Source organism: Neolamprologus brichardi, chromosome 9, assembly GCF_056152115.1.
Source record: "Neolamprologus brichardi isolate AB-2024 chromosome 9, ASM5615211v1, whole genome shotgun sequence".
Lineage (NCBI taxonomy): Eukaryota > Metazoa > Chordata > Actinopteri > Cichliformes > Cichlidae > Neolamprologus > Neolamprologus brichardi.
In genome coordinates, this window is record NC_142112.1 from 15,992,290 (window position 1) to 16,009,404 (window position 17,115).

The following is a 17,115-nucleotide window of genomic DNA, read 5'->3' on the forward strand; positions in this document are numbered from 1 at the left end:
TTTCTTTGTTTCCTGTAAAAACCTGACTTATTATTCCCTTGTTCTAATGTACCTAGCTTTAAATATCTGTAGGTAACTAAAATTACATTGTAATTTCAAGTGCTAATTACAGGGGATTTACACTAGTCTTCTAAAGTGCTACCCATGTCTCCCCAACTAAAGGGAGAAAAATGATTCATCTTTTGTACAGGCCGCATCGGCGTATAACGAGCTTCCAGAGGAGGTAGTGCAGGTTCTTTCACTTCACTCTAATTAGAGCGGTCAAGAAAAGGACATTTTCTAGAAAACAGAGCTGTAGAAGAGAGAACAACATCCTATTTACACTGTGGTCTTTTAACTAGACTGCACTCTGGTCTGGAAACATTTGCTTCAACATAACATCCCTAATCATACACACATCTTTTTTTCGTGCTGTTAATTGCTTCACTTTGCTTTGAAACGCCACAGCTCAGCATCTCTGAATGTAACGACCGTCTGAACTCTCTAAAAGGACACACAGGATACTGATAATTAGGACTGGACTTGTATCACTTGTCTCTGTAGATGCATTTTTTTTTTAAAAAACAAATTCAACAAATTTTCCATTATTTTGTTGAGATCTTTAAGACCTCCTGAAAGTCCTACACTGCCATGTCATCCATCTTTTTAATTAGCCAACACGTCAGAGGCGTGCTTGTGTTCGAGTGTGCGTGTACTCACAGATATTTGCGGTGCCCTTGGGTATGGGCAGGTATGAGCCAGCACTCCACGCTCGCCCCTGGTAGTTCCTCTTACAGCGGCCGCAGTCGGGCCCAGTGGTGTTGTGTTCACACTCACAGCTCAACTTCTCTTTGTCATACACGCAGCTGTTGGCGTGAAGATTGCACTTGCACCTGTCAAAGCAGAGGAGGGGCAGGGTTGAAAGAGGACAGGCACGTCAACATGAGTGAATTTTCCAGTGCTGAATAGAGAACAGACGGCTTTTATTTTGTTGGACAATGCTGCTGAAGGGCAGCGTGTCCTTGAATAGCAGTGGCACTGGAACACAGGCAGAGCTGCTAAAACAGTCGCCTTCTCAACTTCAAGAACTGCTTGTTCAAAGAAGGCAGGCGACTGCACGAATGAATCCGGCATCATTATTTCCTCCGCTTTCTTTCTCCCCCTCTCCACTCGGGAAGGTAGTTCGGTTTTAATTGTCCCACTGGAGGATGCGTAATTGTTGTAAGGTCACAGCTGATGGACACGAGAAGATCGGGAGGGAGAGGGGGACGAAGAGGTGCAGGGAGGGCCGAGGAAAACAAGCTAAGTTAAATTGCGAAACAAGCACTTGGAGATTGAAGACGTCAAAAAGCTCGCAGCTCCGAAAGATGACGAATACCTCGGAGTCAGCCAGAGGGCGGCGTGGAGCAACAGCATGACTACCTTCTCCATGACAAATTAATATGAGATGAGATCTCAGAAGCACATTTTCAGTTTGGAAAGAGGGACTCCCTCAAGGTGCACTAAATCCTCACTCACATCCTGCTCACTAGAACATCCATTTAACAATAAACTCAGCAGATTCATTTTCTGCTGTGGCTAGATGAGTATTGGGTGGGGTGGGGGGTGTATCTGTTAATTTAATTTATGAGCTTCAGTCAAGCACTTTGAATTTTTAGACCTTTGCTGCAGACAACAACATGACTGAATGTTTCCACATTTCCCAGAGAAGAGCTGTGAGAATTTGGTGACAATGCTTTCTAACATAGTCTGATTTAAACATGAAGTAGGAGTAGGAGAATATTCCCTGCCCACAAGTGGATTAAAGGATTAAAAAAATCTTTTATACTCAATGGCTGTCTACATTTCTACTTTCAGGTTCCGCCAGTGTTATGTCGGTGGTTTTGTTATTTTGTCCATTTTCTTTATACAATCACTACTTTTATTTTGACAGCTAATGTTGAAAAAGGTGGCATGACACACTCCCCAAAATGATCACGTCAAGCATAACTGTGTTGTTTTTAAAGAGTACCTGCCATGAAACAGGCATGACTCACCACAGATTAATGGTGCTGCCTTTGTTTAGTTTGAGAGAGGAGGAAAAATGCTGAGAGTCAGGTAAAATGCCACTGTTCAAGCCTGTCTCAATCATTTTAAAGTGCAGTTTCGTTCAGCATGCTGGGAGTTCGTTACAAATGTCTTTTCTTTCTTCTCAAATCAAAGGAAATGTACACAAAAAGAAAGGAAATTTGTGTTTGGTCGATTATCCCTTTGTTGTAAGAACGCTTCTTGGTAATCAATCTTTTACCGTTGGAAAGCCTATTTATTGCTGTGAATGAGCACAGCAGACCCGGTGACATCAACATGCTTTGCAGCATTCTTTATTAGCACACATGGTTGCTGTTCACAATGCACACAGAGCTGCAGCTCTCCCGCTGCTCAACATTACCACAACAACCCCAACCACGGGAGACAGTACAATATTTAAGTCGGCGGCCCGCCCCGCCACAATTGCCCTTTAGATGTTGTCACATTTGTAAGGAAAATGCATTTGTGGGTTGAGCAACAGAGTTGAGTCGATGAGTTGTACCCATGAAAAACTTGCTAAATCTTCTCTGTCAATGCCAAACAACTTATTCTGATGTAGATGCTTGTTTGGTGTCATTTATTGGATGTCTGGATGATTGAAAGCTGATGAGACAGAGTGGCAGTTTAACAGCTTACTCATTTAATAAAGAGGGGCCTCAGTAGCATGTGGAAGAACCACTAAATGCCCACAACAGCCTGGCGCCTCCTCCGCATGCTGGTCACACATTGCTGTGGGGTGGCATTACATTCGTCAACCAGCATTTGTTGCAAGTGATGTGGTTGTGTTGGTCACAGAATAAGCTGTTTGGCATTGGCAGAGAAGATCTAGCATGTTTTTTAATGGGTACCACTCATCGACTCAACTCTGCTGCTCAACCTACTAAAACATATTCCTTACAAATAGGGATGCACCGATACCGATACTGGTATCGGGGCCGATACTGTAAAATGTGTGTGTACTCATACTCGTAAAAGTTAACCGATACCATGAACCGATACTAACTTATTTCATTAGTCAGAGGGTGGCTTGTCATTTCTGTTGTAGTTTTTTAGATTGGCCACTAGGGGGACATCCCACGCTAAACAGGCACAGGGTTAGGCGAGTGAGACTGGCGGCTCCAGATAAAAAAGAGAAACTGGAGGCTGCTGTAGCTAGGCTAAACAAAATGTCAGTGTGGACCGGAACAGCCAACTTTAACTCAGGTTTTGGAAAAGCGATAAAAAATGTCAAAAGAAAATCCATGGGCAGTTAAAATAACAGAGGCTCTGACTCATTTTATTTCTCTGGATGACCAGCCAATGCTGGTCGTGGAAAACATAGGATTGAACCATCTTCTCAGCATACTCGAGCCGCGATATGAAATTGGACACTCTGCAATAATTTAAAAGTTTATTTTATTCTCAAACCTTATTTGTATTTATTTTATTCCAAACAGAAGTGTTTATTTATTATTCTGAAAGCTCGAGACAGTGCCAATAGTTCAGTGATATTTTGTTAAATTACAATGTGGATACTCCGCAATAATTTAACAGAAGTGCTTATTTTTCACTTGAAATTTTTTTTGTGGTCATTTTTATTATGATTTTATTTTTTATCGGCAGAGAATAAAATAAAACCTGTCTTCCAATTCATTGCATTTGTGTGTGTGTGTGTGTGTGTGTGTGTGTGTGTGTGGTTGAAGTATCGGTTTTTGTACTCAGTATCGGCAAGTACTCAGATCCAAGTATCGGTATCGTATCAGTTTGAAAAAATTGGTATCGTTGCATCCCTACTTACAAATGTGGCGAAATTTAAGGGGAAATAAACTGGCCTTTTATCTGTTCGTGAGAAACTTCAGTACCAGCTGGCCTCTCCCACCCTGCCCATCCTGCTTTGCCACATCATGACTCATAAATAAACACAATAACTCCCAAAAGTTTTAAATCACACACTGTCTCTGACCCTGGAAATGCACCAACCTGCTGTTCGCACCCCTAAATGAAATGCTGCAGAGCTAATGAAGGTATTTAAGACAAACTGTCAAGAACCCCGCGTTTCACTTATAAATGTCACCAGCTGCAAATTATATCATTTACAGCTAATTACCATGAAGTCTGTAAATAATAAGCCAGCATTGTTATTTGGCTATTTTGTTTTTTTGGGGGTTTTTTTTGTGGCTAGCTCGCTTCACTTTTTAACACCGTCCCAAGAACACGAGGAGCACACTGTGTGCTTTTGTAATTTAGCAACACTAGCGTAGTCACATTCATTTCAAATATTCCATGCATATCGTATCATTTTAAATCACACAAAAGTTCTGATGTGGGACATCTGTTGTTTTGAGCGAGTGGCACAGAAATTGAAAGGTGTGAAAAAGCTTTCTCGGTAAGTAATGCTACAGCTTTTATTTCCCGTGATGTCAGGTATATTTTTAATAAGCCGCTGCTACCTTATGCTGGTTGTCTCATTTTCAGGTTACACTGTAGCAAAAGGCTGTGCATAATAATTAGGCTGACACCTAAAACTTTAGTGTTTCTAAGACAACAAAAGCTTATTTCATGGATCTCCATATGCTTTCTTTTTTAACTACAAATGTGAAAGCTCATCCAAAATGGATATGATTAACTGGAAGCATTCAGATTTGACATGCATTACAACCACGTGAAATGAGTCTATTTATTTCTGCCTGATAAATAGGTGCACAATACTATTAATGCTATTAACCCAGGAGTCACCCCTACTGGTGTGCCTAATATAAACCTTCTCGACTTTACTTTCAATCCAGAGGAGTGGTGGCTTCATTCTGACCTTTTCTGGAAAAACTAAGCTCCTCGTCACGTCTCCAAAATCATGACCACACAATGATGGAGGTGAAAGGTCTATCGAGTCAGGAAAAAGTAAATAAGACATCCAGCTAACTCACCACGAGCAGTGATACCAAACTCCTCAATGCATTTAGAGCCCCAGTGGGGCATAAGCTGCATGAGCAACAGTGGGGGTCTATTGCTTTGTGGACTGGGAAACAATTGAAAACAATGGGCTTGGTGTTGGCACGCTTTTCTTAGTTTTTGTGATATTTTCCTGAATTTTTAACTCATGTAATGGCATCTGTCAGAAAGCTTTCTGTTGTCTTGGTTCTGTGTTACAGATTAAAAAAAGCGTTAAAAAAGAAATAAGAGCAGAAACTCTGTCATTTCACAGTCACCCATGTGAGGCCCGTCTAAGAGGCCACTTTGAGCTTTGAGCTTGACTGGGAAATTCTTTTGTTACACTGGCTTAAACGTATCACAGCGTTACCCAGTCGACACTGAGACGTAGCAAAATTGATTGAGAAAAAGTGCCTCGAGTTGAGTTGACGTGCACTCGCAGCTAAAAATCAAGACAAGATCAGAATCGGGTCCCACGGAGTGCCGCTCAGCGCAGCTGCTCCCCACTCTGTTATAAAAATCTGATTTTTACTGTGCGTGTATGTGGAGCGGATAGGCAATGTGGTGTGAAATGACTTCACACGGAGCCCTTTGCGGTTTAACCTTCAGCTTCTTTTAACATCTGCAACATTTTAATCAGCGTCCAGAAGTGATAGTGCCGTCGGCATAATGATGGAGGCCGCCAGTGAGGCCCGCAGGGCCTCATACCCGCCAGTGCTGTTGTGCTTCCAATCAACATCGGCTCCTGAATGCGAACACCAGGGGACCCTCCCTCACTGCTGCACCAGCAACAACATCTTCAGAGAAAGAGCCAAGTAAAATTGTATTTAACAGCAATTTAATAGCAAATCTCCTCCAGGGTTTCGCACGAGTTCGATGTTGTGTCTTCGTTTCCTGTTGGCCGCGCTTTACTTTGAAAGCTCTGTGGCGTGTTTTCTCCTACCTTATCATTCTCCTCATTTCTCTCTCCTCCCTCCACCTATTAGTCTGTCATTTTTTTTTTACTTAGCTCCAGTCTCCCCCATTAATAAATATTCATGGACCTAAGGCATCTTTGTTTTTGTGTGGTGCTCTCAAAGTGATATTGCTCAAGGCATTATTGAGTGTGCCAGCCACCTGTGAGCTAAAGGTCCTGATATGTATTCACGAAATAACCCATGAGGCTGTGAGCTCAAATTGCTAGACTGGCAAAAAAGAAGAAGAAAAAAAAAAACAGGATGGAAAAAAACTTTGAAGTTTTGATTCCATTTTGTCCAAGAGAAAGGAGCGAGCATATTCTATCTGAGCAGGGTTTAAAGTTTTCCTTGAAATGTTGGAAATAGGAGATACTGTTGGGCACAAATTTATTTTTTCCCCTTTATTCCGGTGCAGCAGAGCAGCCCGCTGAGACTTAACTTACCTGCAGCAGCTTGTCCATGACCTCTGCAGTAATGGGATTCTGATTGACACTGGGGGTGCCGACGACATATTGGAGCCTTTCCATTGATGACAGCAGCAGCAACAAACATAAACAAGGCAACGCAAAGCCGTTGTTTTCAAGAAAAACACCTTTATCCCTTCCATTGGTTCAGCCACGATCCGCGTAATTCCTTTTAGCCGAGTTCATTCCCAGCCATCGCTCTATTTTGCTCGTTGCGGCATCAAAGCCAAAAGTATCAGCCACTAATTAATAGTAATTATCCACAATCCAAGCAACAACATCCCCGATGCACAAAGCTGCTGATCCCAACAAATTGAGCAGACTAAACTCAACACGGTCCTTAAGTGGGTTAACTAAGTGAAGCAATTAAATTTCAATCAAACGGCCAGGTGTTTTCATACTCAAGCCAACTGGGTCAAATGCTCGGTTAATAAAGGCTTCTTTTAGCGCGTCTGCATTCAGTGTCTGCTGTACATGACAACACACCAGGGGTCGTAGGGGGGCAGGCGATAGGGTGAGGGGCAGCTGGATCAGAGGACAGTACAGCCTAATGATGTGTGATCAGAATGGAATTGAAAAACAGGAATGGCTGGGAGAAAAGGTCTTGGGGTGTGTGCTTAAGTGTGATTGGTAAATTGTGCAATATATTTGTCCCGCATGATCTCATCCCACACACACACACACACACACACACACACACACGCACACACACGTGCATCTATTGTAATATCCTGCATTGACATGTAAGCTTGCAGCTGCTGTCTGTAGTAAGTTAAAATGGATCAGCCTGCCTGCTAACGTGTTACCTGCTAATTGCCTCTTCTACCTCTTGCCCCCCTGTTCCCGGCCTGCGGTGCATTGTGGGAAGTGGAAGAAGTGAGATTTCAGCAACAGCTCTCCCGGGATGGACCTCAGCCCCCAACCTCCCCCCTAATTATATCCGCCTTCCCCAACGCTCTCCTCTCTTCTCACTAGAAAGCAGACGGTTAGAGAAAAGTGCAGGCTGTGAGAAAAATCACGGCAGATTCACCGAACATCGCCTCTTTCGGGTTTAACTTGCATGAGAGAATACATTTACACAGCCGATGAACGAGCAGACCTTACAGATCTGTTAAGTGAATACGTTCGCAGTTTAACCTTACAGGAGCGATGCTGAACATAAAATGCCTTCACACGTCGATTTGAATTCCTCAACACAATACCCAGCTTTAAACAACACGAGTGTTTGTGACCTCCACCTTTCGATTTGGTGGAAATCTTTTTATTCTTATTTTCTAACATATTAAACATTTATTTCTGTTACCTTCTAGTCTGCTTTTAATTTATTCGCACAGCTGTCAGCAGGAGAGAGCAGGAGACAAAGTATCAGTTTCAGAAAATGATGTGAGGCCAGAACGGGCAGTGCAAGCTACAGTCACAACAGCGAGTTGCACTGGCTGGCTGCGCGCCTCACGATAATAAATACTGGACAAGTGATACGCTTAAGGAGGCAATTAAGTCTTGAAGTGGCACACACAGTGGGGAGCCTGTGAACTTAAAATTTGCAGGATTTTTAATGATTTCAGTGGTTGTTTTGGTGAGTGGATGAGCAACTCTTGCTTTCTGTTGCGTAATACTCTCAACATTATTCACTCTAAATATGAAAAAATAATAAGATCTTGCCAGACTAACATAACCTTGACAATAAATACTTCTTTAAACCACTCAATCTATTACAATCCATATGACGCCTAGAAAACTTTACAGTATATTTTTACAATTGCTGTGCAAACGTGGTTCTCCTTTTGACTCATCCACTGAAGATGCAGAAAAGTGTAAATGCGGAGCCTGCCTGCATCAATCAGCCCGAGTCATCCATCTATCGAATCCTCAGCATTACTAATGTATGGGGTTGGACATGCTATCCAAGCAGGAGTCAATCAAGAGGTCTTTACTGCCTGTGACACGCCAGGCCAGTTCAATAGAATCGACATGCTGGGCCTCAGTGATACTGCGCTCAGCTAAAGACTACTGGCTGTGGACCCAGCGACAGCAAACGCACCGCAGAGGCATGAGAAAGCTCCATCATGGGGAAGACACACAGTTTGAGGTGAGGCCAGGTGGAGAAGCGACATTAGCTGATCCTGTCATTTCATAGGAGACATTGGAGCCCTGGACAGAAGTAACTCCCTAAAGACGCTGCAGCATTGATCAGTTTGGGTCCGCAGACTGCTTTTGTGTGTGTGTGTGTGTGTCAGAGAGAGAGAGAAAGAGAGAGACAGAGAGAAAGCAAGCATTTGTAACAATGATATGTAGTGATATAGAGTCAATCTGCAACCGTACAACAAAAAGAAAAGCATCAAAAAATAATAAAACACCCCACTTTTCCTTCTTTAGTCTTATCTCACTGCTTCCTACTAACATCACTATCCATTAAACTTTGGCAACACTCTTCTTTGTTATTTAATCCCGGTGTCTGGAGCAGACACTTCACACGGCTACACCCACTAGGGGCCATAATCTGAAACCAGGGTAAGACCCAAAGAGCAGGTGTAATTACAGAAAATGTTGACAGTTTTCCAGAGGGGTTAAGTCTTAGTACACTTTGCTCCTTATCCGGGGTGAGGGTCATTAGTAGCTCAGGTGGTTACTATGTTCACTTCTTAAAAAAGAAAATCCCCTGAAAGACCTGTAGCGCAATCCTGTGCAGTGAGCGAAATGAGGGATTGCACGGCTTCCCGAATGAGCCAGAAGTAAAAGAACAAAGTGGGTGTGAGGAGGAGATAATTTGAGCCATACATCAAAATATAACTATCTGACTGACTCTGCTTTGTGATTGCAAATCTACACACAAGGACACTGTATTAGAAGGTATTTCTAGATAAAACTAAAACAGAAATGCAAGTAAAAAGGGACATTTTTACAAACAACACAAGCAAAATGCTATTAGGATCACTTTATGGGAGCTGTCCGTTCAGCACCACAGACACACAACCAATGACAACATGAGCTGAAATCTGTAATCGCTCTTTGGTCAGTGGAAATCATGCCAAAGTCGGACTCGAAAAAAATACTCAGAATATTCACAAAAATCGTGCACATTATTATTGTTATAACTATTAGTATTTATTTATTTATTTAGGATTTTTTTCTGATAATAATTAATTCACGTGGAAAAATTGTGCAGAAATGTATAAAATTTGATCCAAAAGTAAAAAAACAACAACACGTTTTTTTTTTTGTGTCATTTTGCCTCTGTACATTACACTTGGAATTGTGAGCTGTTTCTCTCCGTCTCCATACTTTATTCTTTCCATCATTCCCATTAACCAGGTTCATCTAGGTTTCATATGTCCAAAGAATCTTTCTCAGAGCTGTGGAGGCTCTTTTAGGTGTCTAACCTCCCGTTCTTGAGTGTAACCACTGGTCTCCACCTTGTTGTAAACCATCTGTACAGTATTTACATTCATGAAGAAATCGCTTGATACACCTACCACCTGAAGGACATTGATTGCATTGGTGTGGTCTGACCTTCGTTTTTATTTGGAAGGCATGGTGTGGCTAGTACACCTTCCCACTGTGTGCTATCCACACTTCCATGTGTGTGCGTGCAGAATTGGAAGTGGGGAACGCAGCCACGAAACCCCAGCACGGAACAGATGACAATAGATAGGGCATCTATTAAGCCGGACATGATTGAAAAAGCTAGAATGGAAGTGGGTTGCAAAGTGGCTTGTAGATGTGTTCACACTGTGGGCAGTCTAATGTAGCTTAAACAGCTATTGGTTTGCCAATGGTGTACTTGCTGGTGTGGGCTGGCACTGATATAAGAGACCTGCTGGGACTGAACTTGACTTTATGGACTACCTGAACTATCTATTAACTACAGTAGCAATCTTGGTTTTCTTTAATTCCTGTTATATTTGAAATCTTTAAATGGTTTTCACATTCAGATATCCAATCAACCAGTTGTTAAACACACACAATAAATACAGTACATGTTTATAACTTTAAACAGCATATTGCAAAGTGTTAATTATTATCATTTCCAAATTATCTCAACTGCTCTAAAAGTGAAATCATTTACCAGAGATAAAAGGATATTTATGCTGCCATGGTGGTAATCAGCTGAGAAATAAAATATATAATATGCTTTGTCTCTAACCCCCATCACCTAACATCACAATCATCTTCAATCACAGCTGTTAGCCCAAACCATCACTCAGTCATTACCTTGCAAAAAGTACAGTACCTTCCTAAAGAACTGAAATCTGCAACCTTCCATATGGCACTTTTTCTTTGTTTGAATGCATTCTCCTCCTCCTTTGTTAGTTGCAGCTCTATTGTGCATTCCCATTCTGCTTGAAGGCTAAACCACCATCAGATGGCAATACATAATGAGCACCTACATTCACTGGCCTCCGCAAAAGATAACTCGCTCAGAATGGCTTTTCATGTCTCAATGATCCCATTATCAGGCAGTTTTTATTCATCACTCCCTGTCGTCTTCAGATCAGAATCAAATATCTTGCTCGGGGAGGTTTTGGATCTTACCACAGAAATGCACACGCCGCTGTTGCTGTGTGTATTTATTTGCGATCGAGGTGATTTTGACAAACAGAAACAGTATGACGACGCCGTCAATAGTTCTCCCTCTGTTAGAAATGCTGTATCTGCTCCAGCTTGTGAGGGGGAAATACAGCCATATGGTGTTTTCTTCACTGACGAGGCTCTCTTCTCATGTCGCCTATGCCGATATGGCTAGCTCGGTGGGAGGTCTGACTGATAAAATGAAGCAAAACTCTTTTTGCTATTTCAGATTATGTACCACTGTAGAACTAATCATCACATCCTTTCAATGAGGTCATAATGAGCGTCTCAGTCGCCTTTAAGTTCTTAGTTTATTAGCATGTTTGTTGCAAAGTCTCACATTTGCTATTTTCAAGTCAGAAAGTCATTATAACAATAACTCTGAGAGACTATTTGGGACTGTCATGTAGCTGTAAGTAGGCGCTCTCTTACAATGATGTGTGGATACTGTTTAAAAGTGCTGCTTTGTGAGCCAACCCTACCAGACAAAACAGTATCTTAGTCCATCCACTTACACCCTGAAAAAATTGTTTTTTGAAATACTTTACTCTATTTTTTAATGTCTTCTGGAAGGATTTTAAAATTCAATACACGCTGCCACTGCATGCATGCGGCATCCCTGCTGCTTGGCCAATCACGCACTAAACATTACTGTTTAGCAGCAACTCAGGTAACGCATCGAGTCGATATGAATGTATTTCCTAAAGATATGGGGATAAACAGAGATGGGGATGGGGATAAATGGAAACAGGGTGAATTTAATTCAGTGCCAATGAAATTAATTTTTGCAGAGTCGCTTGCAGATAGTGGGAGGGGTGGCATAAAAAATAACCTCTAACACATTCACGTTAAAGCAACACAGTGAGTGTTACGAAGCACAGACGGTCAAGGGCTGTGGTTTTAAGTTTTAGACTTGATGGCCCAGCACAGGCCTTTATAACACATAAAATCTGGTCACATCAAATCTAAATTAATTTTTTAAACCATCTAACACAACTACATTTTCTGCACATGCCTGCATGATGATTTACAGTTAAAGACAGAAGTGTATTTAAACTCGCCCTTTATTTTTTTCCGAATGTTTTTCCTGATGCAAGTGTCAATAACTGCCCCGGCTTCAAAGCGGTTACTGAATCATCAGCGTGGTGGAGGTGGCTGCGAGTGAACGAGAGGTCAATGAGCAGATTAGTCATGAAACCCCGACAGGAGGGCCGATTATGAGGACGACTGCAGCCGAAGAAGAAGGGGAGGAGACATGGTGAAAAAGGCTCTCTCCATTAATGAAATGGGTCACCGCATGAATGTTGAATGCGCTCGGTGGACGGCGAGGAAGAGAGAAATGTCTCTGATATGCCTGGTTTCTGCACTAAGATCCCTGGCTTGAGGATAAGATGGTTTTATGAGAAATCAGATTGAAAAATGTCTGACTGCACACTCAATGACAGTGTCGAGATTTTAATGTAACGCCCGTAAACCCTTTGAGTTTATCATCTGTATGGGAGTATTTATATTTATTCATCAGGCTGGGATTAAAAAATGACTGCATTATCTCTCTTGATGTGTGTGCGTGTGTGTATGTGTGTGAATTAGGTAAAATTCCCATTGAACTACATTTGGATTTACGCAGAACAATAACGGGGAGCTATTGCCTGGCACATTTGCTCTCAGAAATGCACATGCATATGTATGAAAGACACACCTGGTCTTAATAGTAGAAATCCTGCAAGTGCTGCAATATAAAGAGTACACTATTTGTAAACACATATATTTTTCAGTCAAAAAAAAATCTGTTTTATATATACGCACGGAAATTAACACACGATTCATTTCGTGTGACGCGTTAACGTCATCTTTCAAAGTAAAAAATGATTGTTGCTGCATCCCTGAGAACGAGAAAAGGATTTGTCGAGGCGAGGTGCCTCCTGTCCTCTGTTCTGCTGATAAAATCTTTCATGTCACTTGTCGCTTTGCTCCTCATATCTGTGGGCTTGGTTGATTTCTCTGGCCTGTGATAAAAAGAACGGATTGGCTCGTGCACCTTCTGTGGGTTCAGTGTCAGTGAAACGGTGGCTTAGCTCTTGATTTTTTTGTGCAAGAAGCTTTGAGTGTACTTCATCCTGTAGTTGGACAGAACTATGCTCTGCTATTAAAGCCGTTGTTTCTACAATTTGTTTTGGTATGCATATAGTAAATATGAGCATCAGCTGTTTTTAGTAAGAAAGAGAATATGTTGATATACAATCACGGGACACTTCATTAAGTACACCATGCTAAAAGGGGTTGGACCCCTTTTGCTTCATGGCAAACAGTAGATTGAACAAGGTCCTGGAAACAATGAGAGCTTTTGGTCCATGCTGACTGAAATGAGCAGAGGTTGCACTGATCATGTCTACATGACTAAATGAACTGACTTGCTGCCATGTGATTGGCTGGTAAGAAATACGTATTAATGAGTGGTCGGACACGTGTACCTAATGAAGTGGTCATTGTGCATATGTTCTAATTCTGACCACTGTGGAAGTTAAATAAGCTAAAAGCTGACTTGATTAAAATTAAATATAATTATCATAAGAAACTGTTTTGCAAAAGTAATGCACTCCCCATGATGTCCTTTGTAGTTTGTTTAAAACCTGAATTACATTTTATGCTTGTGTATTTTATGTATGTCACTACCAGCTGACCCGGGAAAGATTTTTTCATTATAGCAATCCGCTTCAAACATCAGCAATAATTTGAAAGCACTATCTCAAAAGCAAAGATTGCACTTTCACCTGACTGACTCTCCTCACACACACTACGCCTACAGAGATTTCTATAGGCTGCCCTCTTTTTAAATTCTGCTTAAGCTGCAACAACTTCAGATGGGGAACAACAGAAGGCAAACACTTTGCTGTTTGTGTTATTAAAAAAATAAAATAAAAAAGGGGTCTTATGAAAGTCCAGTACAATAGGTTTAAGCTGGATTGTCTTTGGAAAGGGGCTATTCAGCAAACAGAGACTAAGCAGTCAAAATCCATCCTTTCTTTCATCCAGTTATTTGTATGTGCAAGTGGTAGGCACCGAAGGGAGAAGACAGAGGAGGTTTGAAAGGGAGTGAAAAGAAGCTGTACTTGGTAAAAGACACTTTACACGTGGAAATGTTGTGGTCCCACCTTTGCTCCTGATGCCCCAGCGTTTCTGCGGTTTTACCTTTCACTGTGTTTCTTCTCGGTCGCCCGTTTGTCCGCTCTCTCACGGCTCCCCGTTTCTCTCCTGCTCCCGACTCACCTGCACACCTGTGACTCATCTACCAGTCAGGCTCCTGCAGTACATATATCACAACTCTACACTCTATTTTCCGCCCCATTGGCCAAACTGTGACTTTTGTTCAGTCTCGCCTCAGATTGTTTAAGCTATGCTGTGCTTACCTTTGCTGTATTCCCATTGTTCTCCCGTGTCCTGTCTCAACATGTGAGCTCTAGGCTTCCCCATACCACCCTCCTTTCATTCACAAACAAAACTGTATTAAAGTGTTTTCAAATTTTGCCTGAATGCCGCTTTTAACCCCAAAAGTGTTCACTTTTCAAGGTCTTTGTAACTGATGTGATTTTTCTGGACTAAGGGATCCAGCAAAAAAAAATTAGAAAGAAAACCAGTAACCGCTTCAGTAAGGTGATATGGTGGTATTCAGGGTGGGGCATCTTACTAGCATGGTTTAAAGGAATGACAGCTGTAAATCATTAGAAAGATCACCTTTTTGGAGGACAACAAAGGCCCTGTCCTCAGGGCACTGAATGGTTTGATGAGTATGAAAATTATATGGATATGGCCTTCATACTCACCATTGGTCCCTGGGTGGACAGCTCAAACACTTGGTGCCTGCATAATGTAAAACCTTACTGCTCGGTGTGTTTATCAGAGTGTGTGGAGCCTGTGCCAGTGTTGATCCTCTTTTTAAATCTAGTGTTTCATTTGAGGACTGTATTCGTGATTTGATCTCTTTGTTACTGAAACAGTAAATCTGGTGATCTGTGTTGTTGTTGAGTTTTTCCTCCCTGTGTGCTTTGACATTGGTCTGCAGTCTAACCCTCAGTCTGTCCTCTCCTGAGGGGTGTATCATGAGCTTTAGTGAGATATACTGAGTCTAAGAGTGCACAGTGTTATAAAGGTGCCCCCTTATTTTTACTTTGTACTTTTTAAGTTGGATGGAAGAGTCGTCTTTTCACTTCCCTGTCATCTTTATTTGTATTAACATCAAATTTGTATGAACTAAATCTATATAAACATATCTATGTTTGTATAGGTAACTTATTAAGCTGTACCTCAGCTCTAAAATTACAACAGCATAAAATGCATGTAGTGCATTGTCACTGGAATTTGCATTCAGCTGATTGTGTAAGAAATGTAAAAATGTCATCTTGCTTATTTCTAATCTGCGTTTAATACTTTTTTTTCACACTGCTGGTATTGCAGCTACATGGACCAAGATTAGAAAATTGATCAGCTACATTTCTCTGCTATTTATCACTTGAATACCTCGTCAATCAATAAAATTAATTCCACTTTGATCTGGTGACAACCTAAAGCGATTCCCACGCCTCCTTTGTTAGTCTGTAGGACAGTGTCAGAGCTGAACATTGTGTCTAACCTTTAACATATCAGGACAAGGATACAGGGCTGTGTGCGCCTGTCATGTTAGAAATGCACTGAAATAAATCTGTGAATATGAGTCAGGGTATTTATTTTTCTCCTTTTGAAGGCAGACTCTCAAGATTCGGTGGTCAGTTGAATCATTTTGTGCTGAAAGAAAAGACTCAAAAGATATCAAATCCCCCCTTTTGTGTAAGTGTGCAGTGATCCTGCAGCAGAAAGCCCGGGTTCACAGGAAGTTAATAACCACTGTTTTGATACCTGTTATCTCAGAATTGGGGGTTTCAGTGGTTTTAGGTCACATCCTAAATGTCTTAAATAGGTGAATATGAATGGAATGAGCATGTAATGCTAAATGTTTTATTCATGGGAAAAATGACTGCTTTGGTAGAGACAAGGTGTTTCATTAAATGCTGCGCTACAGTTCAGATAACATGACATTACTCTCATTAGAAAAATGTATTTTTAAATAATTACAGTTACCTTGTAACTGTTACATTGTTACACTTGTTACATTGTAACTGACGTCTTTATTATAAAGGCAGCAGCTTCCTTTGTCGCCTCCAGAGTTCTGTGACTTGCAGTAATCATCCATCCTCGCTCTCACTAACCGTAACTACAGGTGTCAACAAATCAACCAGGAATGAATTCCTTAAAAAAACTGAAGATAAGTTAAAATAAAAAAGAATAAAAATTAAAAATGTACCAAGTGCCTTTTATAGCAGTTAATTAAGGCAGCCTTGATTGACGGGGTACATTACTGCTCGCAACACTTTGGTCTCACCATCCAAGAATAATCTCCATTTTTGTCCACTGTCACAGAGAACACAGATGTGGCGACACTTTGCCACTAGCTGTATACAGATGACTTCACACAGCTGTGGCCTCTAAATACGATGCACTATGCTCTGCTGTTGTTACCGCGATATGTTTTCTTCCTGTGGCCTGTGCACTGCCGAATCCTTCAAACTTGCTCTTTCTCTTCTCTGTTTTACCTTCACGGTTCATATGTGTAGTGTTTGGGCAGGTTTTTGCATTTGGGAATATCAGATTAATTGGATGGGAGGTAACTTTCTATATTAATAGTGCTCACAGGGGAACACACCCACGACAGCTGGCTTCAGACTGGTACATGTTAGTTACTGGACCGTCAATACTAAATGCTCCACTCAAGTAGTATTGCTTTCATTACTGACGTTAACAAGAGGTTTAAAAAATGGAGATGTCACAGCATGAGCTGCAAGAGAAGAAGACGAGGACTCTGTTGAGTTTTTAAATACTTTACGGGGACAGGTGGCGCTAATAAATCATACCAGGATTTAGTTTGTGCAGGCGTATGTCAGCGTTCGCCTGCTTGCCTCCACCTCTCTGCAGCTGCAGGTTGGCACCAAAGACTCAGATGCTCTTGTCCAAACAACCTTACATCGAGTATGCACAATTTTCAAAGCTCTTACAGCCTTCTGAAGCAGATTCTTCCAGCGCAGTAAAGTTTCTGCTCCAACTGATAAAAATTTCTTTTGAGCTCCTCAACCTGGCAATCTCAA

General features: G+C 41.5%; 1 protein-coding gene across 4 annotated transcripts in view; it reads right to left on the reverse strand.

Annotated features, from left to right (window-relative positions):
• ntng1a (netrin g1a) overlaps positions 1-17,115 on the reverse strand; it is a 118,569-nt gene that overhangs the window by 35,478 nt on the left and 65,976 nt on the right. For all 4 annotated transcript variants that reach the window (XM_006806329.3, XM_087846001.1, XM_006806328.3 and 1 more), the window contains exon 4: positions 700-872. In XM_006806329.3, coding sequence (XP_006806392.1) covers positions 700-872 — 173 coding nt within the window. The remainder of the gene's footprint in view (positions 1-699; positions 873-17,115) is intronic.